The sequence below is a fragment of the Fusarium musae genome, chromosome 3 (genome assembly GCF_019915245.1).
Source record: "Fusarium musae strain F31 chromosome 3, whole genome shotgun sequence".
NCBI lineage: Eukaryota > Fungi > Ascomycota > Sordariomycetes > Hypocreales > Nectriaceae > Fusarium > Fusarium musae.
In genome coordinates, this window is record NC_058389.1 from 3923654 (window position 1) to 3946113 (window position 22460).

General features: G+C 49.0%; 9 protein-coding genes across 9 annotated transcripts; 4 read left to right on the forward strand and 5 right to left on the reverse strand.

Moving 5' to 3' along the window:
* Positions 1 to 486: 486 nt before the first annotated feature.
* On the reverse strand, positions 487 to 3003 carry J7337_004636 (uncharacterized protein; the record flags this gene model as incomplete). The annotated part of the gene is made up of 1 exon (XM_044822328.1): positions 487 to 3003. The coding sequence occupies one exon, from the start codon at positions 3001 to 3003 to the stop codon at positions 487 to 489; it is 2517 nt and encodes an 838-aa protein (XP_044683661.1).
* A 1582-nt stretch (positions 3004 to 4585) lies between these two features.
* On the forward strand, positions 4586 to 5250 carry J7337_004637 (uncharacterized protein; the record flags this gene model as incomplete). Its single annotated transcript, XM_044822329.1, has 2 exons — positions 4586 to 5027; positions 5075 to 5250. 2 exons carry the CDS (start codon positions 4586 to 4588, stop codon positions 5248 to 5250), a joined length of 618 nt encoding a protein of 205 aa, XP_044683662.1.
* Positions 5251 to 5486: 236 nt separating this feature from the next.
* J7337_004638 (uncharacterized protein) lies at positions 5487 to 5999 on the reverse strand (the record flags this gene model as incomplete). Its single annotated transcript, XM_044822330.1, has 3 exons — positions 5487 to 5746; positions 5844 to 5907; positions 5958 to 5999. The coding sequence occupies 3 exons, from the start codon at positions 5997 to 5999 to the stop codon at positions 5487 to 5489; spliced, it is 366 nt and encodes a 121-aa protein (XP_044683663.1).
* A 372-nt stretch (positions 6000 to 6371) lies between these two features.
* On the forward strand, positions 6372 to 7624 carry J7337_004639 (uncharacterized protein; the record flags this gene model as incomplete). The annotated part of the gene is made up of 3 exons (XM_044822331.1): positions 6372 to 6777; positions 6829 to 7379; positions 7433 to 7624. 3 exons carry the CDS (start codon positions 6372 to 6374, stop codon positions 7622 to 7624), a joined length of 1149 nt encoding a protein of 382 aa, XP_044683664.1.
* Positions 7625 to 7973: 349 nt separating this feature from the next.
* On the reverse strand, positions 7974 to 8617 carry J7337_004640 (uncharacterized protein; the record flags this gene model as incomplete). Its single annotated transcript, XM_044822332.1, has 2 exons — positions 7974 to 8126; positions 8204 to 8617. 2 exons carry the CDS (start codon positions 8615 to 8617, stop codon positions 7974 to 7976), a joined length of 567 nt encoding a protein of 188 aa, XP_044683665.1.
* A 2239-nt stretch (positions 8618 to 10856) lies between these two features.
* On the forward strand, positions 10857 to 14986 carry J7337_004641 (uncharacterized protein; the record flags this gene model as incomplete). Its single annotated transcript, XM_044822333.1, has 8 exons — positions 10857 to 11487; positions 11545 to 11994; positions 12123 to 12198; positions 12254 to 12297; positions 12356 to 12386; positions 12507 to 12764; positions 12831 to 12933; positions 12986 to 14986. 8 exons carry the CDS (start codon positions 10857 to 10859, stop codon positions 14984 to 14986), a joined length of 3594 nt encoding a protein of 1197 aa, XP_044683666.1.
* A 250-nt stretch (positions 14987 to 15236) lies between these two features.
* On the reverse strand, positions 15237 to 15874 carry J7337_004642 (uncharacterized protein; the record flags this gene model as incomplete). The annotated part of the gene is made up of 2 exons (XM_044822334.1): positions 15237 to 15443; positions 15533 to 15874. The coding sequence occupies 2 exons, from the start codon at positions 15872 to 15874 to the stop codon at positions 15237 to 15239; spliced, it is 549 nt and encodes a 182-aa protein (XP_044683667.1).
* A 1210-nt stretch (positions 15875 to 17084) lies between these two features.
* On the reverse strand, positions 17085 to 19459 carry J7337_004643 (uncharacterized protein; the record flags this gene model as incomplete). The annotated part of the gene is made up of 3 exons (XM_044822335.1): positions 17085 to 17420; positions 17473 to 19222; positions 19272 to 19459. 3 exons carry the CDS (start codon positions 19457 to 19459, stop codon positions 17085 to 17087), a joined length of 2274 nt encoding a protein of 757 aa, XP_044683668.1.
* A 1103-nt stretch (positions 19460 to 20562) lies between these two features.
* On the forward strand, positions 20563 to 21814 carry J7337_004644 (uncharacterized protein; the record flags this gene model as incomplete). The annotated part of the gene is made up of 2 exons (XM_044822336.1): positions 20563 to 20856; positions 20969 to 21814. 2 exons carry the CDS (start codon positions 20563 to 20565, stop codon positions 21812 to 21814), a joined length of 1140 nt encoding a protein of 379 aa, XP_044683669.1.
* Positions 21815 to 22460: the final 646 nt, after the last annotated feature.

The window sequence follows — 22460 nt, forward strand, 5'->3', positions numbered from 1 at the left end:
CATACAGTCCTGTCTATTGATCAAGCGGTCTATCATATGACCAGCCATATTTTGTCATAAGCGGCGCTTAGATCGGATAGACTTTTATCTCATGTTTGGTAGCCTATACTCGCTTCCGATTCTCTACAAACCAACCCTTGTGGTGGGGTTTACCGTGTTGACCTATGTTCTGTTGTGCTCAGGCGGATCCTTGCAGGCCATGATGAACTTTCGTAGTCAACAGAGAAACGCAAACCGATGTTTGGCCAATTGGGGTTTGTTGTTGCAGAGAACAGACGAGTGCCCGAATGCTTCTCTGAACCACGACTTCTTAGTATCATAAAATCTATGCATTGAGTCCCAAGATAGTAGTTAAAGAGATCAACGCTGTTACTCAACTTCTTAGAGAGAAGAATGGTCTTCATTCGTCATTAAATTATATTGGTAATCCCGTCTGATATCAACTATAACAGGTTCTATTTTAACACTGTTTCGATTTGACCTAGCTTAACGATAAACCTCCCTCCTCGCATCATCTGCGTAAACAATCTCCTGCGTTGCTCCTCGCGGTCTTTCAATGAAAGCTATCTCCTCCCCACCTCTCATCGGTTGATTGTAGTATCGCTCCACCGGCCGCGTGCTGTACTCCTGTCTCACAACGCCTGGTTCTGCAGCAATGGCACCGTATTCCCGCGCGTAAGGCTGTACAGCCTCACGGCGGCCCTCCGGGTGGACGCTTGTGGCATATTGACGTACGGGTGGCTCGGGTCGCACGCTCTGCACTCGGCCGTAGTCCCGGGCGACCTCATACCGAACAGGCTCTGCTGGTCGCACGCTGGTCGGCCTTGTAATATAATCTCTCGTCCCGTCTTCCATACGTCTTCGTTCTGGAGGTGCCATCACCTCAACGAATTCCCCTGAGGGACCTATTGGCCGTGTTGAATACTCACGCGGTCTATGGTCCCTGTAATCCTGCGAAACGTACTCAGGTTGTGTGACGACCCGCCTGGGCATATACGATGGCGAACGTATCCTGTAGACTGCCCCTCCTTCTTCGTACGCCTCCATCGCCTGGGGCCTCCGAACCGGAGTTCGTTCATAAAAGATCTCAGGCTCCCCGGATCGAGCGGGAGGAGCTGCGGAGTGCCGGATGTTTGTCGAACGTGGTGGCTCAATATACTCACGTCCATAAGCATCTACGATAATTCGAGTTGGCGGCGGCCTGTGCGGTGCCATGAACACATCGCCTTCTGGTCTTAAGCCTGTAGGTGACGCTTCATGTACTTCCGCATAGGGCCACGATGGGCGTGGATAACCGTCGTTAGGTCGAACCTGGGAGCCTGCAGTTCCCATTGATAGCCTCTGGTGAGGAGGGGGACCATGTGGGGACTGTTCAATAGGATACGGTCCACCGGAAACGTGTCGATCATCGGCATATTCTCTCCTATAGACAGCAGTTCCAGGAACAGTGGTGCTCGTTGCACGTTGTGATGAAAAGCCTACTGTGTCATACCCTATCGGCACTCGATCATCTCGCTCTTGACGATTATGCACAGGCACAGGTTCTGGGGGATAGAGAGCCGGGCGAGGCTCGTAACGAACTTCCTCGTAGACAGGTTCATCTGGCTGTTGCTGAGCGTACCTTTGACGTTTATTGGGACGAATATAGGAAGGGGCATTCATAGGGGAGGGAGATCTAGGTTCGGCCTTGATATAAGGCGTTGGTTCAGTTTCGGGCGCTTGCCTGTCAGCCTTTCTCTTCTTCTTTTTTGGTTTCCGTCTATCCGATGCACCGCCTTGAGGCGAGCTTTCAGGACTAGTGACAGCGACTGGCTCATTCCTGAGAGCAGCAACTTGAGCGGGAGTACCAGTCGACGAAGTCGACGTCGCTTCGGCAGCCCGAGGTCGTGGCCTATTATTCATTAATGGCGAAGTCTGCGCATTCTGGTGTGGTCTCTCATGTGCTCTGATCAGAGGAGAAGGGGGACGGCTGTCAATATAGTGTTCACGGGGAGGCTGTCGAGAGGCTGATCCGTAATCAGCTCTACGCCTATCGCTCTCCCCATTACTGGGACTCTGTCTGGCACTTCTATCCTGCCTAGGTGCTGTCTTGTCTGCATTATAAGTGGCAAGGCCAGGAACCTGCACAGGGCGGGAAGTGCTGTTAACGCTCACCGAACCGACAAAAGGGTCTGGATTTGCGTAGGCTTCTTGAGGTCTAGTATGGCTCGGTGCGTACGGCCCCGGAGGGACTTGCTCAAAACGACTCGAAGGCTGTTGCGGAATAGGAGCATTTTGCCTATTTATCTTTGGTTGCGACTCCGCGACGGGTACTTGTGCCTCTTCGGACTCGTTACGGACTCGGGAAGTCAAAACGGATGATGGAGTGTTGTGCTGCGACGAGTAGAAAGTGTTGTCATCGAAGGAATCACTTGCATTGTCAATGTTAGTAGCATCAGCAGCAGCAGCAGCAGCAGCGGTAGTTTCGGGACCAGCATTGCTTTCCACAAGCGTCAAGGCTTTCGTCAAGACCTCGTTAAGATCGAATTCGACAACAGGCTCCCCTTGCGCCACGGTCTTAGCAGTTACTCGTCTCTGATCAACTTCGTCCCTCAGAGCACGTTCCAGCCTCTGTCTCTGCAGCTTCAACTCTGCTTTGACCAAATCCTCAGATTTCTCTAGAAATATGGGATTGATCTCAGTAGATCCTGACCCATATGGCTTGCTGTTGTCGGTAGCAGACACATCTGCTTGCTTTTCGTTGGCGATGGTTTGCCGTTGAGCGTCTGTCTGCTTACTCGGCGTTCCATCTTGCGTGGAAGTATCTATCGGATGGATGGAAGTTTGCGTGGAAGGGATAAAGTTAGAGGGGACCTTGATAGTCGGATGTTTACCAGAGAGAACCGTTGTAGAGAAGCGTACAATCTTCTCATACTGTTCGATCTGGTGACGTTCCTTCTCAGCAAGACCAGCAAGCTCATTCATACTAGCAAGAGGCCCCTGAACAGCAATCTCTTGTGCCATGATGGCGGCGAGTGAAATGTACACGTCGCGTTACCAGGTGACACCAGATTAAGATAAAAAAAAAAGGGAGCAAGCAAGCAAGCAATAGGACCAACTCCAAGCAAGTTAGCTCAACGAAAGGGTTGGGTAATAAGCCCGACGGACAACGCCAGACTTGACGCGATATGACGCGGACCAAAGAGAACTACTGATCAAAATGCAAATGCGCTGTTTCGGCTGTTGTTCAAGAAATACTGGTAGAAGCTTTGATGTTGGAGGTCTGTGCAATTAATGGAGTCGGGTGGTTTTTAGGTAGGGCCACTGGGCGCCTCGACTCGGGTGGACGCGAAAGGCAAACAATTTAGGCGGTGTAAGCGGCAGAATTCTTTCACGACACGTCTTGGAATTATACCTTCAAAAGGTATCAGATGAAAGTGGTGACATAAGACGAAATTATATATGAATAATTCAATTGTCTTTTGTATTTTCTCTGCAACTAGTTAATCATCTGGAACAGTTTCGTTGAATCTATTACAACGTTGACTTCGGCGGCATTAGGTTGAATGTTATGTGTTAGTACCATAGCTCATACACGGACTGTCCTTTGAGCCTCAATATCAAGCACACGACACTTTATGTCATACAAATTCGATACTTGCAGGTACCAAAGACTAATATCCATGCTTTCAGTAAGTTTGACTAGTCTAAAGCCCCTGTATTTATGTCTTGCCCTGTCATTTAGTGCCCGAACCATGAGGCTCAAGATGAACTCCTTGTAAGCATGGATCATGTCAACAATAGTATTACACGTGGCTCGACAGTTGATGCCATGACGATCTAGGATTTCAAGTCCTGTGACCTGTTTAAACGTGTTTTAAATAGAGATTTAATCAAAGTAAGGGGTCGTCTTCCATGAAAGTCCTCGAATGTTTGCTCAACAACAACTCATATGTCACCAAAAGCAACTAGTGACAGAATGACAGTCCCGCGATCGGAGACCGGAAGACGATCCGCGCTGAACTTTGCTCATTATTCAGCCACACCGCAAGAGTCATTGGGTGAAACGTAGCGCATCGACGGACGGATACCGACGATATCCTACGGATACTGCAGGTTTGATCCAAAGAAGCGATTGATTACTTACTAGCCTTGCGTTTTTGGCCCAGATCGCCATTCACTATAAAATTCTATTTAAACCGTCTCTCTCGTCCTCATAACCATTCAATGTACCAATTACGACCACGTGTTACCGCAGCATCACCATTGAAGCGCTTCTCAAAACCTCTAGTTGCCTCCTCTTTATTGCTCAACCCAAATCTCACACCTCGCTATCCTCACTTTACCACCACCAACAGCAACAACCCCAACCTTCATATTCAGACCCGTACCAAATTCACTATGGGCAGTACTCAAGACATGAACCCGGGAAAGCCGGTCCTATTCTTGTTAGTCTTTTTGAAATTTACCTCTCATAGGCTCTGAGCTAACTGTGATGCAGCGATATTGACAACTGTCTCTATCCGAGGAGTAAGCTTACACTGAAATTAGTGATTATGACTACTTGAAACTAACCGTGAATGAAGGCACAAAAGTCCATGACATAATGGCCAAACTCATTGATGAGTACTTCTCCAAGCACCTAGAGATCCCTTGGGATGAGGCTGTGAAACTGCACAAAGAGTACTACACCAACTATGGCCTTGCTATTGAGGGGTTGGTGCGCCATCACCAGATTGATCCTCTGGACTACAACGCTAAAGTGGACGATGCTTTACCCCTTGAAGAAATCATCAAGCCCAACCCTGAGCTACGCGAAATCCTGGAGGACATCGACAAGTCCAAGGTCACTGTGTGGCTCTTCACCAACGCCTATGTGAACCACGGGAAGAAGGTTGTTCGCCTCTTGGGCATCGAGGATATCTTCGATGGTCTCACATACTGCAACTATGCGGAACAACCGTTACTCTGCAAGCCGGACCCCCGCATGTACGAGAAGGCCATGCGCGAAGCAGGCGCCGAGCGTGTGGAGGATTGTTATTTTGTTGGTAAGTTCCCCCACACTGTATTCATACCTCCATCTAACCCTTTCCAGACGATTCTGCCTTGAACTGCACAGAAGCCAAAAGGTTTGGTTGGACAGCAGCTCATCTCGTTGAGGAGGGAGTACCAGCTCCCAAGAACCCTGCTTCGCAATACCAAATCCAGCATCTGCGAGAGCTACGGAACGTCTACCCGCAGTTCTTCAAATCTACTTCAAACAAGGCATAGATTATGGCATTTGTGGTTGGTTACGAACTAGAGGGGATTATAGGGCATGTGATAGAGTTTTTAGACGGTGGCGTTCAAGGCGCTCACTCGGCTGAGGTACCTTTTGTATTATGGTTTTTCAACAAAAATAATAAAATGCTCCTTTGCATGGGCTGCCAGCCTTCCATTTGGTTATTCGTACCCTGAACTCCGCGCTGCGCATCAATAAACGTGTCAAAAACAGACCGAACCCGTGATCATGGCCGTCGTATGCTGCGAATAACACTGTCAAGCTCAGACAAAATCTGATCCTTCTCCTTGATTGCTTCTTGGCGTTGGGCTTCAGCAATCTTCAGATCTTCTTCAAGCTCTTTGATGTATTTCTCCTGATCCATCTCACTGTTGTCTAAACCGGGTAGAGATGAGATGAGGACCTCGATTTGTTGCTCTTTGACAATGAGATCCTGTGACAACTCTACCATACCAGCTCGAAACTCATCTGGGGGAAGTGAATCAACTGAGGAAAGTTAGCATATTTTCTTTCAAATAGATCACGAGTATGAACATGCCTTCTTTTGGAGCATCTTTCACTTCGCGAACTTTGTCATTAGGACCTAGTGTTTCAAGGTCATGTCGCTTGTTGACATAGTGGAGGCATGCAACGAACTGCGTGGCCAGCTGTAGGATTTATCAGCAAAATAATTTTAGGAGTCTGAATCTGGACTTACCTGATCTACAGCATCTTGCAGTTGTGTTAGTCGATCGCCCATGATGTTGGCTGTAACTTCTCAAACAAAGCAGTTCTGATGAATTACAGCTTTTAAGGCTCACTCACACCTCAGTCTCACACTGGCTTAGCTGTCACGTGGACATATGCCGGAGGTCGGGCAATCAACAATCCGCCCCCGAAATTTTGGAGCTCAGTGATGGAGGGAAGTGAACACCGTTGTCTCTGGGCGAGCTATGACATGATTGGCACGACATGGTCCAAGTGGCAGCAACACCATGTTCACTCTTTCTTAAACCTGTCAAGTCCACATCTTTTACTTCGCCTTGGTGCGCTTCTGTCTCTCTCATCCAATTCTTTAGCCCGATAAACATTTTCTCTACACTCTTTTTTACATTGAATTTTGCAGCAAACTATGTCTGAGCAACCTCCCCAGCCAGGCCCCCAGCCTGGGCAGATTCCCATGCCGCAACCTGGGCAGCGACCGACACCCGAGCAGATCCAGGCAATGCAGCGCCAACTCGCCATTGATGCTGAGAAGAACGGCATGACTGTCCCTGAATTTATTGAACATATTAAGAGACAAGCACAAGAGCAAATGAGAATGCGCGCACAACAGCAACAGCAAGGTCATGATCACGACCACGACCACAACGGTCATTCTCATGATCACGGTCAACCTCCCCAGCAGGGTCGCGCCCAGCCTATTACGCCGGGACCCCCCAACCCCAAAGCTATTGCTCTTGCCTCGTTCCTCCGAGGTCAGGATCTCAAGCCCAGAACTGTGATTCTAAACGGCGAGCGAAAGGACATGTTTCGAGGTAGGCCCCATGGCACCAATCTCTTCCACGTCAGAAGCTGACAAAATTTAGTCAAGCGAGCCCTCCGAGCTCTTCAGTCCCCCGCATATGAGAAAGCCCGTAAGAAGAACCCTCTTCTTCCCGAAATCAACGACAGAGCTTCTCTCGAGAACACATTCAAGTTGTTGCCCCTGAGCATGCTTGCCCTCCGAGTTTCCAAGGTCGAACCGCAGGCTGGTCCTAACGGAAAGAAGCCCAAGCGTGTCAAGGGACAGTGGACTGTCAAGATTGAGCAGCAACAAGAGGCAAAGGAGGATATGTACTACTGCTGGCTGTGGGAAGGTAGCCAGCTGAAGCGCAAGATCTACGCTGGTCTTGCACTCCTTGCCATCTTCGCTATCGTCTTGTACCCTCTGTGGCCTTTGGTGCTGCGCCAGGGTGTTTACTACCTCAGTTGGGGACTCCTTGGTCTTCTCGGACTGTTCTTCTTGATGGCCATCTTCCGAGTTATCCTGTTCTGCATCACCTACTTTACAACACCACCTGGACTATGGCTATTCCCCAACTTGTGGGAGGACGTTTCTTTCATGGACAGTTTCAGACCCGTTTGGGCTTGGCACGAGGTCAGTTGACTATGCTGCGAGAGAATGAAATAAATCACTAACAATACATACAGACCGAGAAGAAGAAGAAAAAGAAGAAGTCTGCTGCCCCTGGAACCACCCCCAACCCCGCCTTCGCAGCCGCTACTGGACAGGTCAACACAAGTGCGACTACAACTGGCACAGATACCCAGGTCAAGACTGCTGGTGTGCAGCAACGGCACTACGAGGCCCCAAGGGTTGAAGAACTCGATGATGACGAGTAAATGGCATCTAAAAGTGACCTTGGGTGATGGCGTTTTTTGGGAGTTGTAATAGTATCGTGGATCTACCCTGTAGTGTGGAAAGCGACCAAAGCGGTTTCTTTTTTGTACGAGATTTCCCCAAGTTTATACAGGCATGTACAATGTCAATTTTGTCGTGAAATGTTCATATTTTGGATGGATATCTAGAACACAAACCGAAGCACCCCGCCAGCCATAGTCCGTGACAAGAACAGCAATATCGAGTCGCCTCGTTTTCCTCCAATGATGGGAATTTTCTACAGCACTTTTGGATAGTCGATCCTTGTTAACAACAAGAGCTCGATTCACTTAACCCCTCCATGATAGCTCCTTAGGATTGCAACGTCAGATGTTTCCAAAAGAAGGTACCGCCCTTAAGTTCTCCATTTGGACTTAGACCATATTTTGGGATCTGGCCAAGCTCGACATAACCAAGCTTTTTATACACCTCTTCTGCTGGGCTCCCCGTCTCTGTGTCGAGAAGCTAAGCAGTTGTTAGTTACCGGGACTTGCATGCCGAAGAACTAACGTCAGTATAGTTGCAATGGACATTGAACTTACTAGAATAGTTCGACCACGCTTGGTTGCTTCAGCTTCGAGAGCAGAAATCAAGGTTCTGGCACCTCCTCGACCGCGAAAAGCTTTGTGGACAAGAAGCTTCTCAACAACACCGCGGAAAGGGCCAGTTTCTGAAGAGGGCATGTTTAACATGACAACGCCCACCACATCGGAGCCGTTCGGTCGAGCTCCGGGCTCGCAGTCGTTCAGGAGAATGAATATGAGGCGTTTGCCGTCTGCCACCTCTGCAATTCGCTCTTTCCACCAAGCAAGGAGTTTCTCGTGAGATAGGGGCGGGAGGAATTCTGCGATAGTTCGGTCGTGAGTGATACAGGAGGCGTGAATGGCTGCCAGATAGGGTATCAGGTGCCCATGCTGCCCTGGTGAGAAGAGAGCCACTGTTCCTGAAGCTGTCATGTTGAGGATATCTTGTTGATTGGACGAGCTTATGTCGAGAGTCTTGAGTTTAAGTGGCCCCAAGAGAGTAAGCTGTGTCTCAGTGTACAATGCTTCTTTGTCGTATAAGCATCTGCAGGGTTGGAGACCATGTATCCAACCGCAATGGAATATTTGAATTTGATCAGTGAAATATCGGTCAACGCTGGTGTAGAAATTCTGTACAAGATTTATCAGAGGCTTGACTTATTAGGCAACTCGACGAGGGGAGATAACTTAGTTAAGGGTTATCCGATTTAGGAGCTCGAACCCGGTGCAAGCTAGCAGTAGTAGACTTACTTGAAGAGTTTAAACTTGGGCTGGTGCTCAAGTAAGCGGTTGAAGGTTAAGAAATGTGAGAATTGCAAGATGAAGTGTTGAGAAAAAGAGGTCGGGGGATCTCGGCTTAGGGAGTTAAAAGGCCATGGATGTTAGAGAGAGCTGAGCATCAAAACGTGACTGATTGCCTGGCTTGCCTCTCGTTAGAGGTTAGATTACTACAGTATTTAAGATGAGGTCCGGTCTCTAGGTCTGTCTGTCTGTCTGACCGTCCGTGTGAGTGTGATTCAGTGAACCACCTTAGAAAAAAAGTTGCCTTCTCCCCTGCAGCCACTTGCAAGCTAAGGTAACGCTGGGCTGGGCTCGTGGGATGCAAGGTTGTTTGGTTACAAGGTGCCCTAGCCTAGCAAAGATGGAAGTTTTCCAGGTTCCAGTTCCTGAGATGGTCCCCTCCGTCACTGATGCCCTGTAGTTACCGTCCCGGCGGGTAATTGCAGCGGCCTTGAAGGTGCTGTACGGGCTGCGTGTTCAGTGGAGTTTAGCGTATAAGTTTGACGGCTCCGCAACCCATCAATTCAAACCCTCCCCGGTCGGCGTCTTAGCTACCTTAGACAACCAACTTGGCTCTTTTACACCCTCAGAACGACTCTGGATTGGATCGAATCCTTTCACTCTCTGCGGGAGCAATCGTGAAGAGGTTGCACGCCACGGTTGCCACATATTGTCGGAATAAAATGGCGCATATACAAATCTGGCAGTTGAGAATTGCTTTTGCCTTTGTCTTTGCCGATGGCTTTAGAGCTGGTTGAGTTGAGTTGACCGACCATCAAGGCTAACTAAGAGTTGAGGCCTGAAAGCTAGTGAATTCATGGATGGGTTGATGAAACGAGACGGGACGGGACGGATGGGGAACGGGAACTCTTCATACTGTCTGGTACTGTCCACTATATTCCTTGCAACTCCGTGGATAACATCGTGACAAAGTCCACTCTATCAGCTCATCCTTCGGTGTTCAGACACCGAGTCATGGACACCTGTAGCTGATCCAGGACTATCACACATTGTTAATCTCGGTTGCCGAAAACAGGCTGAGTTGATCCATATATCAGCGTTGATATCATGATCAGTTGACTGAAGCCATGTCATACCAGGTATAGAGTCTGATACAAGGAAGCACAAACAGGCTATCACGGCTATTTTTCTCTGGATGAGTTGTTGCAGGCCAAGAGGTTTCATCGGGTTTAAGCAGCAGTTCACACGAGCCTTATATAAACTGGACATGCGAGTTCGGTAGATTTTTTATTAGTTACTTGTCCCAATGGGTTGCCCTGCATTAGGGTCTCTTTTACGGATACCGGGGTTTGGTTTCGGCAGTCAAAGCTGTCAAGTTCAGTAGGATTGCTGTTTAGCGTTAATCAGCCTGAGGCAGACGAAACGAGAGTGATTGTCACTGTATAAATGGTTTGTGATTCACGTTTGTTTGTTTGTTCGTTGTGTAGAGTTGCTGACTCTCTGAGTGAGTGTCATGTCTTGTCTGTCTGTTTATGTGTGTAACCCCGCAACTCGATGAAATGTTCCAATGAGAATACGAAGCTTCTCTATTTGTCTAGAGCAATTAAATTGATAACGCAACCCTGATGATGTACCTATTTACGGCATCTCTCATTCATTGGCTCTCAGCATTCCGTGGCCATCATCGGCGTCATCAGCTCCCCACTTGAGCTTCCAAGCTCAGCTGTCTTCTTACAGTCCGTCAGCTTATCACTGTTGGTCGTGTGAGTGAAAAACAACTCATAATCTTACTTGAATATCTACAACTTCTTGGCTACGTTGGCTTGTTCCTCCTCAAACTATTTTGAAAGTCTTTATCCATCTTCCGCTTGAGCCTCACCGCCAAGACCTTGGCTCGTTGAGGTATTAGTCCTCATCCTCGTCTTCCGACATGGATTTCCTTAAGAAGGTCGGCGAGCACGTCGAGAGCGTTTTGAACAAAAAAGACGATGATGATAAGCACGATTCTCAATCACAATCTCACGGCGGACAGAGCCAGCAGTCCCATGGGCAAGATTACGGCTATAGTCAGTCTCAAGGACAAGGCCAGTATGGAAGTCAAGGTTATGGCCAATCTCAAGGCCATGGCAGTCAGAGCTACGGAAACCAGGGTTATGGCAACCAAGGTCCTTCTCAAGGCTACGGGCAGTCCCAGGGATATGGACAATCTCAGGGTCATGGTAGCCAAGGCTATGGAGACTCAGGCTACGGCAACCAAGGTCCTCCTCAGAGCTATGGGCAATCTCAGAGTTATGGGCAGTCTCAAAACTACGGACAGCCCCAAGGCTATGGTTCCCAAGGCCCAACTCAAGGAGGCTATGACCGGCCACCAAGCGATGGTCGTCCACAAGGAGGAAAACCATCTCATAAGGATGACCAGTCTCATGATTCTGCTGCTCAATATCTCCAAAGGCAGCAGGCAGTGAACCGATATCATTCATTCGCCTCAGAGTCCAAGGGCAACGTCAAGTGGTACGTCGATGGTGCTTCATACTTCTGGGCCGTCTCCCAGGCCCTTGAGCGTAAGTCACAGTAACCCAGAAATTGAATTCGATATTTATCTGACATGTCAATTATAGAGGCGCAGGAAAGTATTTACATTCTCGATTGGTGGTTGAGCCCTGAGTTGTATCTTCGTCGCCCTCCTGCTAAGAACGAGCAATACCGTCTGGATCGAATGCTCCAACAGGCCGCACAGCGCGGCGTCCAGGTTTACATCATCGTGTATAAGGAAGTCGAAGCAGCTTTAACTCTCAACAGCAGTCATACGAGGACTGCTCTTGAAGCGCTGCACAAGAATATTCATGTCTTCCGACATCCTGACCACTTGCCCACAGGTTACGACCTGCAGAGGGAATTGGGCAAGTCTATCAAGGCTCTAACCAACTTTGATCTTGCCAAAGCATCTGGAGATGCTATCAAGGCTGTCTATGGTACTGCTGATGGAGTTGTTCTGTACTGGGCGCATCATGAGAAGCTCCTCGTCATTGACAACGGCAAGATTGGGTTTATGGGAGGACTGGATATGTGTAAGAACTCCTTGCTTTGTTCATAAAGACAAATGCTAACTCTTGCGACTTAAGGCTTTGGAAGATGGGACACAAACAGTAAGTTTGTGAGTTACATAGGGGAAGCTGTCGCTCACCATCTCAACTAGGTCACCCCATCGCCGACGCTCATCCCGGTAACTTGGATGCCATTATTTTCCCAGGACAAGACTACAACAATGCTAGGTATGTCTTATTCTCAAAAAGAACAGTTGGGGGTCATACTAACAAGCTTCCGCAGAGTCTACGACTTCGCTGATGTTAAGGACTGGGATCAAAACAAGCGTAAGTCATTCCTCTAATCCGAGTATTTTTCAAGCAAGCCGTAACTGATTTGTTCCAGTCGACCGAACTAAGAGCTCGAGAATGGGCTGGTCAGATGTTGCTCTGAGCATGAACGGACCTATCACTCGTGACATGGTCGACCACTTTATCGACCGATGGCAAGCCACCACAATTTCTAATTAGTCTAGATTGTCACTAACCGTGCACAGGAACTTCATCTTCAAAGACAAGTACAAGGAAAAGAACCCCGGCAAGTATCACAAACTCGAGCTGCCACCACGAGACACCTCCGGTTCTGGAGATAGACGATCCAGGGGCGAAGATGACTATTTGGGTGGCTTAACACAACAGTTTAGCCGTGGCATGGATAGACTGAGATCGTTTGGGGAGCACGATGACTCTCACCGTGACCGTGGGCACAGATCTGAAGGCCATGGTGACATGCCTCACATCCAGATGATTCGAAGGTGAGTTCACCTGCTTCTACCCTATTCTATGGGTTTAAGTGTATAATACTTACTAACATGGTATAGCTGTGCTGAGTGGTCGTCTGGCCACCCTCTTGAGCGTTCGATCCAGAACGCATACATCGACGCCATCAAGAACTCTAGGTTCTACGTTTACATTGAGAACCAAGTAAGTGCAATTTTAACTTTCTTTCCTTTTACAAGTGTTGCTAACGAATCAGTTTTTCATCACTGCTACCGATGATAAGCAACGAGTTGTTAAGAACAAGATCGGTGCTGCGCTGGTAGACCGAATTATCCGCGCTGACCATGAAGGAACACCCTTCCATGTCTGGGTTCTGATGCCAGCCGTCCCGGCCTTTGCGGGAGACTTACAGGATGAGGGAGCGCTGGGAACCAGAGCCATCATGGAGTTTCAATATGATTCAATCTCTCGTGGTGGGTACAGTATAATCGAAAAGCTTCAGAAGGCAGGCATCCGAGATACATCCAGATACATCGGATTCTACAACCTCCGAAACTTTGATCGAATCAATACTTCCAAGACAATGGCTGATGCCGAAGCCCGAACTGGTGTGTCTTACGAAGAGGCTCGAAAGGAGAGAGACCGTGAACTGGGCGGTTACCCAGATGAGGGATCAGGAAGGGCAGCACGAGATCAGTACCAACAGAGTCGAGGCGATTTTTCAAGCTCACGAGGAGGCGATAACTATGAAAGTCGAGGTTATGGGGACCGAACTCAGCGAGATGATTACCACCAGGAGTCTCAGAGGGGCTACAACTCCCGACCAGACAGCAGACGCCAGGACGATGACTACCGTGGAGGCCACTCAGGGTCCAAGTACAGACGTGATAGCGACAGTGATGATGACCGCCGAGGTGGCTACTACGGTAGACGACGTGACAGTGATAGCGACGATGGCCGTCGAGGCGACAAGTATGGGCGTCAACCAACCCGAGACCCATATGCCCACCCTGGAGCCGATCCTCGATTTCAGTCCAGGCCACAAGGCTATTCTCAGCAGGGATATGGACGTGATGACGACTACCGAGGTTCTTCGCAGCAAAGTTACGGCGATCGGGGCGACTATGGAGAGCGGCCAGACGCAGGATATGGACGACCTGAGCGCAACCCCTATGAGCATCCTCAAGCTGACCCACGTTACAGTGGGAGACAAGATTCTGATAGTTACGGCTCCCGCCGCGATGATCGTCCACAGTATGGCGAACACTCTAGCTCTTCCCGATATGAAAGCCGGGAACAGCGTTACTCGGGCCATTCTGATTCAAGATATGACGACCGGCCACAGCGAAAGGAGCAAGGGGGCTACTCCCAGGGGGGTCATTCCCAAGGAAGTGGTGCAGATTCATACCAAAGATACCAACAAGGGGCTAGCAAAGTTGGCGACAACACTCTTGACACTATCAGCTCCTGCTATATGGACAAAGGACCTAGAGTCACTGATCTGCGCTGGGATGGCAACCCTGAAGACGAGATTAACGCTTTCGTCTCTGAGGAGTTGTACATCCACAGCAAGCTTCTCATCGTCGATGACCAGCTTGTTATTTGTGGCTCAGCCAACTTGAACGACCGCTCACAACTCGGCGACCACGACTCTGAAATCGCAGTTGTCATCGAAGACCCTACACCTGTAGAGTCATACATGAACGGACGTCCCTACACGGCCTCTCGCTTCGCTGCTTCTCTGCGTCGCTTCCTCTTCCGCAAGCACCTCGGCCTTGTTCCCGATCAACGTTGGGATCAACCAAACCGAAACTGGACACCCGTCGACCGAGACCCCAACGATTACGACTGGGGTTCTCCAGCCGATCACCTCGTCGTTGATCCGCTGAGCCCGGATTTTCAACGTCTCTGGACCAGCACTGCTCGTGTGAACACCGAGACATTTGATCGAGCATTCCACCCTGTTCCCACCAACAGAGTCAGGACTTGGAAGGAGTACGATACTTTCTTCTCTCAGTACTTCATCATCCCTGGTAAGAAGGACCAGGATGTCAAGGCAGAGCTCAAGAAGGGCAAGGTCGAGTATGGCCACATTGTGAAATCTGAGTTCCCTGGTGGTGTGAGGGAGGTTAGGGAGTGGTTGTCACGAATCCGTGGTACACTCGTCGAGATGCCTCTTGATTTCTTGGTTGATGCTGGAGATATCGCTAAAGAAGGCTTGACCTTGAATAATCTCACAAATGAGCTCTATACTTGATTGCGGTCAGGGTTGGAGTATTTGGACACAAAGGGGGTAAACGCTTGGAACTGGCTCTTTGTATCTTGCTTCGTTCATAGGTCAATATTAGTCATGGACTAAACTTAAGAAATATCTAAATTACGGAGTATCAACGCGACTCTTGGTATTTGTGAAGAGTTACTTGTGTTGGGCATCCTATTCTGCTTTATAGCAACCCTTGATGGCCGTGGTCAGGTCATCATCTGCGACACCCAGTACATCGGCGAGATTATCGTCCGCCGCCTGAGTGTTTGGCAAGATCAAGAAACTTCTGCATAATTGGCGAGTTCCTCTCTTGGCTATCCACGTTGATAGCAGCATATAGCTTACACCAAATATCGACAGCCTCTTGATCCATTGCGCGATAATGCGGCAACCACTCATGATCCTGAAGTTCTGGGCCAAGGGGCTCGGTGGTGTCTGACCAAAACTCGTCCTAGAAGCACGAAAACACTAAACTTACCTAAATTTAGGGTATCAACATAAACTCAGCAAAAGATGTCCTAAAGCTTAGGCTAACGTTACCCAAGTTTCCTTGCCTTCCCAAGCTCGTCTACCGTTGACTGACTGGCTCTCGACATGAGTTGCCGTGAACAACTTGCACAATTGGTACGCATCAATCGTTCGAAATTTGCTGATGTAGTTCTTCATTAGCCGAGCTCTTTCACGCTGCTCATCCAAGAACCAGTGATCCATATCTCTGATGAATCGATTGCATAAGAAGAGTCTTTCAGAAGTCGTTTTGGCTCGAAGCGCTAGATCTGGTTGAGTATCTTTGATCTCCAAAGCAATGTCCTCAATATCGTCTGCAAGTCCTTCCATAGGGTCGCCAGAGATGACCGGCTGGCTAACCTCCTCGTTAACCATGGTCTCATTCTTGGTCGGTTTGTTCATCCAGTCCCACTTAGTGAACAACCTCATCTTGGTACCCCAGAGTGTCGGCTTGTCTCGGAACCTCTCAGCAACGGAAACCGCTGCTTCAATCGCATCGTATAAGGACTCCGCCTCGACCCGTGGAAGGAGGAGTTGTTCTGACCACTCCCGACGTTCTCGGTAGAAGTCGTCTGACGTTTATGTGGTCGCGACGGTAGTTGTGATGGTCTCATTCCGGACGCGAGGCTCCAGCTTGGTTGGTAGGCTGGGGAGAAGCATAAATGCTGCTGGATTGCGCTCTCGACTTGCGACTGTCGTGAGATCTGCGATTGAGCAGTTGGGGCGGACCCCGACGCAAATGGTTCCATTACTTGTCTTAACCGCTTAACCGTCGATCGCCATGCCTGTATACTGCAGGACAGATTCGGCATTCAGAATCTGAACGTCAGTTGCCCAACCATCTTTGCAAATTCGTTTCATCGCTATGAGGGCAACGATTGTTGGAGCTGTTGGCGCTGATAATGTCCAGACAGCCTCTGGGAATGAGATACTGATGTTCTAGGTTTCTCGGACTGTGATAGTTGCTTCTCTATGTCCACCCTAGCTCGACCTTTCAGTCGCTTCCATGACTCTCGTGCTTTTCATTTTGGCGATAGCGACTATAATGCAGCGCTGGTGCTGGAGATATCCCGTCTGACAAGGCGAAAGCAGGCATGTACCAGGTCTTCCCAGAATCTGGCACTAAGATCTGCGGCGGGAGTAATCGCAATGTTCTCTATCCAAGAGACACAGCACCACTCTTTGACATAGACTCCTGTGTTGTGTCGTATGACCATAGTGTAAACGGTCTTATAAGAGTCAAGTATAGATGAGACAAGAGGCAAATGAAAAGGGCCAAAACAATGGGCCACCATCAATACGTTTCAAGCACATAGACACAGGTTGATCAAGGGTAGGACGGACCGTGACATAAGTACGCAAGCGTGGTAATCTCGTATCAGCTCAATAAATAAGTAGTATACAGTGACACGCAATCTAAATAAATAGATATCAGACCCAAAACTCCGCAATTTATCAACACACAACTATAGCAAATCCTGTTGTGAACCCATTCCAATAACCCCTGGCGATTCACATTGGCAAGTATCAGCCCAATTTTCTCTTCCTTTTCCGCTCAACAGCACTGGTTTCACAGCCTGTAAGTCTAGTCAGACTTGTCGTTACCGTTCTGTCCCAGGAGACCATCCTTGAGACCAAGGGAATCGTCCATGCGGAAGAAAGTGCCGCGAGACCGTCTGGTACGGTTGCGGATCCAAGAGTAGAGACCAAAGCCAACGGCAATGATAAACCCGATCGAGAGGAATGGGTGGTCGACAAAGTTCATCTTGATGTCGAAGAAGAACTTGGCCAGAGTACCGATAGTGTACTTGGGGGAGATTGGGTTGGGGCCATAAACGATCTTGTCAAGAGTGTCCATGATAGAGGTATGGCTAACCATGATCTGGTTACCTGTGGGGGTAGTGTCCCAGAATTGATGTCGCTATGAATTTGTTAGTATAGTCAATCACACAAGGGGTACTTAGAAATCTTACATCTTCCTCATTGATGATGATACGCTCGCCATCTCGAACGTCGATGTTGTAGGTTGTGGCAATCCACCTCTGCCAGAAAATACCATCAACCCAAGCGAAGCCAACCTCCTTACGATGGGTAGAGTCCATATCAATCTTGATGGCCTTGGCATTACGAAGGGCACGCTGATCGTCACGGCTCTGTGCCTCTTCAATTCTCATTTGCTTGGCATCCCGAAGCTTCTTACGCTCAAGTTGGAATTCCTGCACCTGGCGATCAACCCACTCGTTGGCGGCGTTCTTGAGCTCTGAGATGGAGTTTTGTAGACGGTCCTCATCATTGCGGTTCAGAATCGCAAGCACAACCAACTTGTGGCTCATGATCTGCTTGGCGTTAATGGCAGTCATCTCGGGGACAAGCGGGAGCCAAGTAGACTTCATCCAGGATGTGAGGGAATCTACGTCTCTCATCTCATCAGGAGTGATAGGGGTGTAGTAAGTGGCACGTCCCTCGCGCGAAACCAAAAGTCTTGGCCAAGTTGTGATCTTGAATCGAGAGCAAAGTTCCTGGTCACTTGTCTTGACAATCTTGCCACGTCCAATGAGGTTGAGCGGGAGGGCGTCAAGTGCCTTGAAGTCCTCGGTAGTAGTTGCGTGATCATAGAAGTAGACAAACAGAACCTCCTCGGTCTTCTCGAGCTCCTTAAAGCTCTCGGCATCAACATCAATAACGCCACCAGCAACCTCAAGAGCACCCTCGGCGTATGCGACGAAATCACCAACTCCACGAAGACCCTTGTATTCAGCCTTTTCGGTGCCTGTGACAAAATAGATGGTGGGGAATGCCTTGACGCCCATCTGTGTGCAAAGCTTGTGATCAGCCTCACAGTTGACCTCACCAATGTTGAGCTTTCCTTGCATGTTCTTGGCTAACTGCTGCCATGTAGGGGCCATAGCCTTGCAGTGAGAGCACCAGGGCGCATAGAACTTGATAAACCAGGGATCCTTCGAGCTTGTGACCAACTTGTCGAAGTTTTCAGGAGTCAGAGGCACACTTGTACCCTCCAGATTGTACTTAGGAGTGGTATCCTTGGGCTTGGTCTTCTTCAGCATCTGGCCTGTGCTGGGGACCTTCCAATCAGCGCCGAAGGTGTTCTTATTTTCGTCCTTAGCAGCAGCAGATTCTTCAGGCTTCTTTTCGGTTGATTCGGTCTTGTCGGATTTCTCTGCGTCCTTGGGTGATTCGGTAATGTCGTCCAGAGACTTGCCCGCATTTTTACCAGCTGGCTCCTCAACCGGCTTTTCAGCAGCGGCGTCAAGAGGCTTCTCGGCGTTAACGGCGGGCTTTTCCACAGGAGCCTTAGCATCTCCCTGAGTTCCCTCCACCTTCTTCTCGGCGGCTGGTTCCTCAGCCTTGGGCGCAGGGTACACAGTATCACCAGGCTGAGGCAACTCCACGAGTGCAGGACGTCCTGGATGGGTTTTGGAGAGCGCATTCTCGACCGAGGTGGTCAACGCTGTCATGTTCTTAATTCCTCGCAGCGTGTCGAACACCTTTCCGTCTTCGTAGAGAATCGTCGTCGGGTATGACTGAATGTTGTGGTCCATACAGAAATCATAGTAGGCAACACAATTTACCGTTCCGAATGCGAAATCGTAGTACTTTGTGAAAGTGTCGTCGGGGTTTTCGGTCGGGGGCTTCGAGGTGTAGTAAAATTCGTAGAGTGTCTGGAATGTTGGAGCGAATCTCGTGCAGTGCTTACAGTACGGACTGACAACGTATAAGCATATGAATTACACCCTGACCCAGCTCAACATACCTGTAATGCTTGACCATCCAGAACTTGTTCTTCTTTGTTTCCTCCTCCCAGTTTGATGGTGTCAGCTCCTTGAATGGCGGTACTGACTTTCCGTTAAAAGTCGTAGGGTCGGTCACTGGGTTCCTCTCCTCTTCAGCCAGAGCTACAGCTGACAGCCCAGCGAGGATCGCAAGCGGCGAGAAGCGCATGTTGGGCTAGGGGCGCCAAGGTATTATGCGAAGAGCAGCTTGGGCTTATATTGTAAAGATCGCACACCGAAAACGATCGAAGTATATATCGAGGCCGTAGCCGTATCAGGGAAGCAAGGTCGAACCAGATTAGGCAGTAGAGCGAGCAATTAGCGACTGGCGATCATATGGGGTGAGGCTGAGGAGCTGAAGGTGTGCGATACGGAAAAGAACAAGAAGAAATGGCCAGAAAAGCAATCACTCAATCACGCTCACCAGGCGCGAAAGGAGACGATGCTGATGAGGGGCAAAAAATGAGAATAGACAAGATAGGAAGAGGATAGATAATAAAGGAGGACAAAAGAGTCGCTATTCAGGAGGCGCATTCGATTCGAGAACACGTTCCGTATGGGAATTCGACGCCACGCCACAGGGACAGATACCTAGTTAGAGGGAGAGGGACCTTGCTCAGCCACTCCACTCTAAATTGGGACGCTTGCCTCTGTTTGGTTTGGGGTGATTCTTGTTACAGGTGAGTTTAGAGACGATGGAGAACATGTCGACGAAGGTTATTGCTGTATAAATTCACCAAGGGCAGTATTTGATAGGCTGTAAACAGAGCTACCTTATACGATTCTCGATTGGAACAATATACACATCCCATCCACTATCTCTCCAACCTTTACAGTGAGTGACCGGTGTTGGCTGCCTGGAGCATAAGATGTCCCGCTCTGATCAACGACAAGGAAGGAAGCAGCCTAGACGGGTCAGACCAAGGGAACTACCTCCATCAGAGCAACCAAATTGAATCTCAACTTCTCCTCTTCCCAACTCAATCTTCAGGATTAAACCCCTTCGAAGCAGCACATTTACATCTGTTTCACGTTTAAAGGATTTCTCCGAGATACACAGAGCAATTTATTTCCCGACCTCGTACATACATGACGATTGCTTCACAAACACCTTCTCGACTGATCTCGAGATTCTCAACTAGCCCTTGTTGGCGCATTACATCAAGAAACTACCGGTAAATCAATCTCACGCCCTTATGTCAGGGGTTTCCTCCTCTAGTCATCCAACATCCACAGGTTCCTCAAGCAAGACCCTACCACCAAACCACCACAATGAGTCGCCCGGCAAAACGCCAGCGAATGGAGGAGCCTGAGGCCCAAACACCAGAGTCACTGCAGCGTTCTATGACCCCCCCTAGAAAGAAAGACAGAAAATCAACTGTCGTGAAGTCCCCATGGCAATTGACCTGGATCCGTGACCTCCCAGAGGGCGACAATCAAGATGCCGTGACTCTTAAGGACCTCCTCAGCGATCCTCTCATTTCAGAGTGTTGGGAGTTCAACTTCCTGCACGATATCCCGTTTCTCATGGACTCTTTCGACCCCGACACACGCCACCTCGTCAAGGTACATTTAGTGCACGGCTTCTGGAAACGTGAAGATGTGAATAGGATAGCGTTAGAGGTAAGTTGTAGAATGTGGTCAGGCCATGAAACTGAAGCCTCTATTCCACAGCTAGAATAGCATGCCTTCACGTCCTAACTCTCTACAGACCGCAGCATCGGAATTTGAAAACGTCAAAATCCATATTGCCCCTATGCCAGAAATGTTCGGAACACATCACTCGAAAATGATGATTCTGTTCAGACATGATGAAACTGCTCAAGTCATCATCCATACTGCCAACATGATTCCAAAAGATTGGACCAACATGACAAACGGCGTTTGGAAATCACCCTTACTCCCCAAACTGTCAGGTGCACAAAACGTTCAAGCTTCACCGGAAGATCATTCTGTTGGAAGCGGACAACGCTTCAAAATCGATCTTCTCAACTACTTAAAGGCCTATGATAGGCGTAAGATCATCTGCAAACCACTAACTGATAAGCTTACACAACATGACTTCTCAAGTATCAAAGCTGCACTAGTTGCGAGTGTGCCGGGAAAGCACGACTCCCGGGATATGTCAGAAACTTCCTGGGGCTGGGCGGCTCTGAAAAGGTGTCTGCAGCATGTACCATGCCAAGATCACGGTGACTCAGATATTGTGGTACAGGTTTCTTCTATTGCTACGCTGGGTGCAAAGAATGATTGGTTACAAAAGACTCTTTTTGAGCCTTTGACTCGTTCTAAAAACACAGGCCTCGGCCGGCCTAGGTTTAAGGTTGTCTTTCCTACCGCTGATGAGATCCGGAAATCTCTAGACGGATATGCGTCCGGGGGTTCCATACATACCAAAATCCAGTCATCACAGCAGGCAAAACAATTGGAGTATCTTCGCCCAATTTTCCATCATTGGGCCAATGACTCACCCCGCGGTGCTAGTGAGTCTAACTTCTACGTAGTCCTTGGACTTTTTGCCTAATGGCTCACAGAACTTCCCGAAGACACCCCTTTGCGAGAAAGTGGCCGCAAAAGGGCAGCACCGCATATCAAGACGTACATTCGGTCAAACAAATCGTCTATAGACTGGGGTCTTTTGACGTCAGCCAATATTTCAAAACAAGCTTGGGGTGAAGCAGCCAGACCAACAGGCGAAATTCGTATTGCATCATGGGAGATTGGTGTCTTGGTATGGCCAGAGTTGATAGAACAAGACTCTATCATGATAGGCACTTTCAAGACCGACATGCCAGAAAATACACAAAGTACGGGCGAGAAGGATGCATGCAAATCAATAGTTGGGTTGCGAATGCCGTACAACACTCCACTACAACGTTACGCAAGCGAAGAGATACCATGGGTTGCGTCAATGTCCCATACAGAGCCTGACTGGGCGGGCCAGACTTGGATTTAATGATGGAGTTTCATGATATTGGTGTCATGAGAAGGCTGCCGATAGGCTTGGCTGAGGAATTGGGCCAATCGACTTAGACAAGATATCTACAACGGGACGAACTATAACTCAAAGCCTCACCCACGCAAGCTCGGGATACGCCGTTAACCATGATCCCAGATCTGGGCATCACGAACCACAACCCTTCTTGACGATCCACCCCCGCATCCTGTCA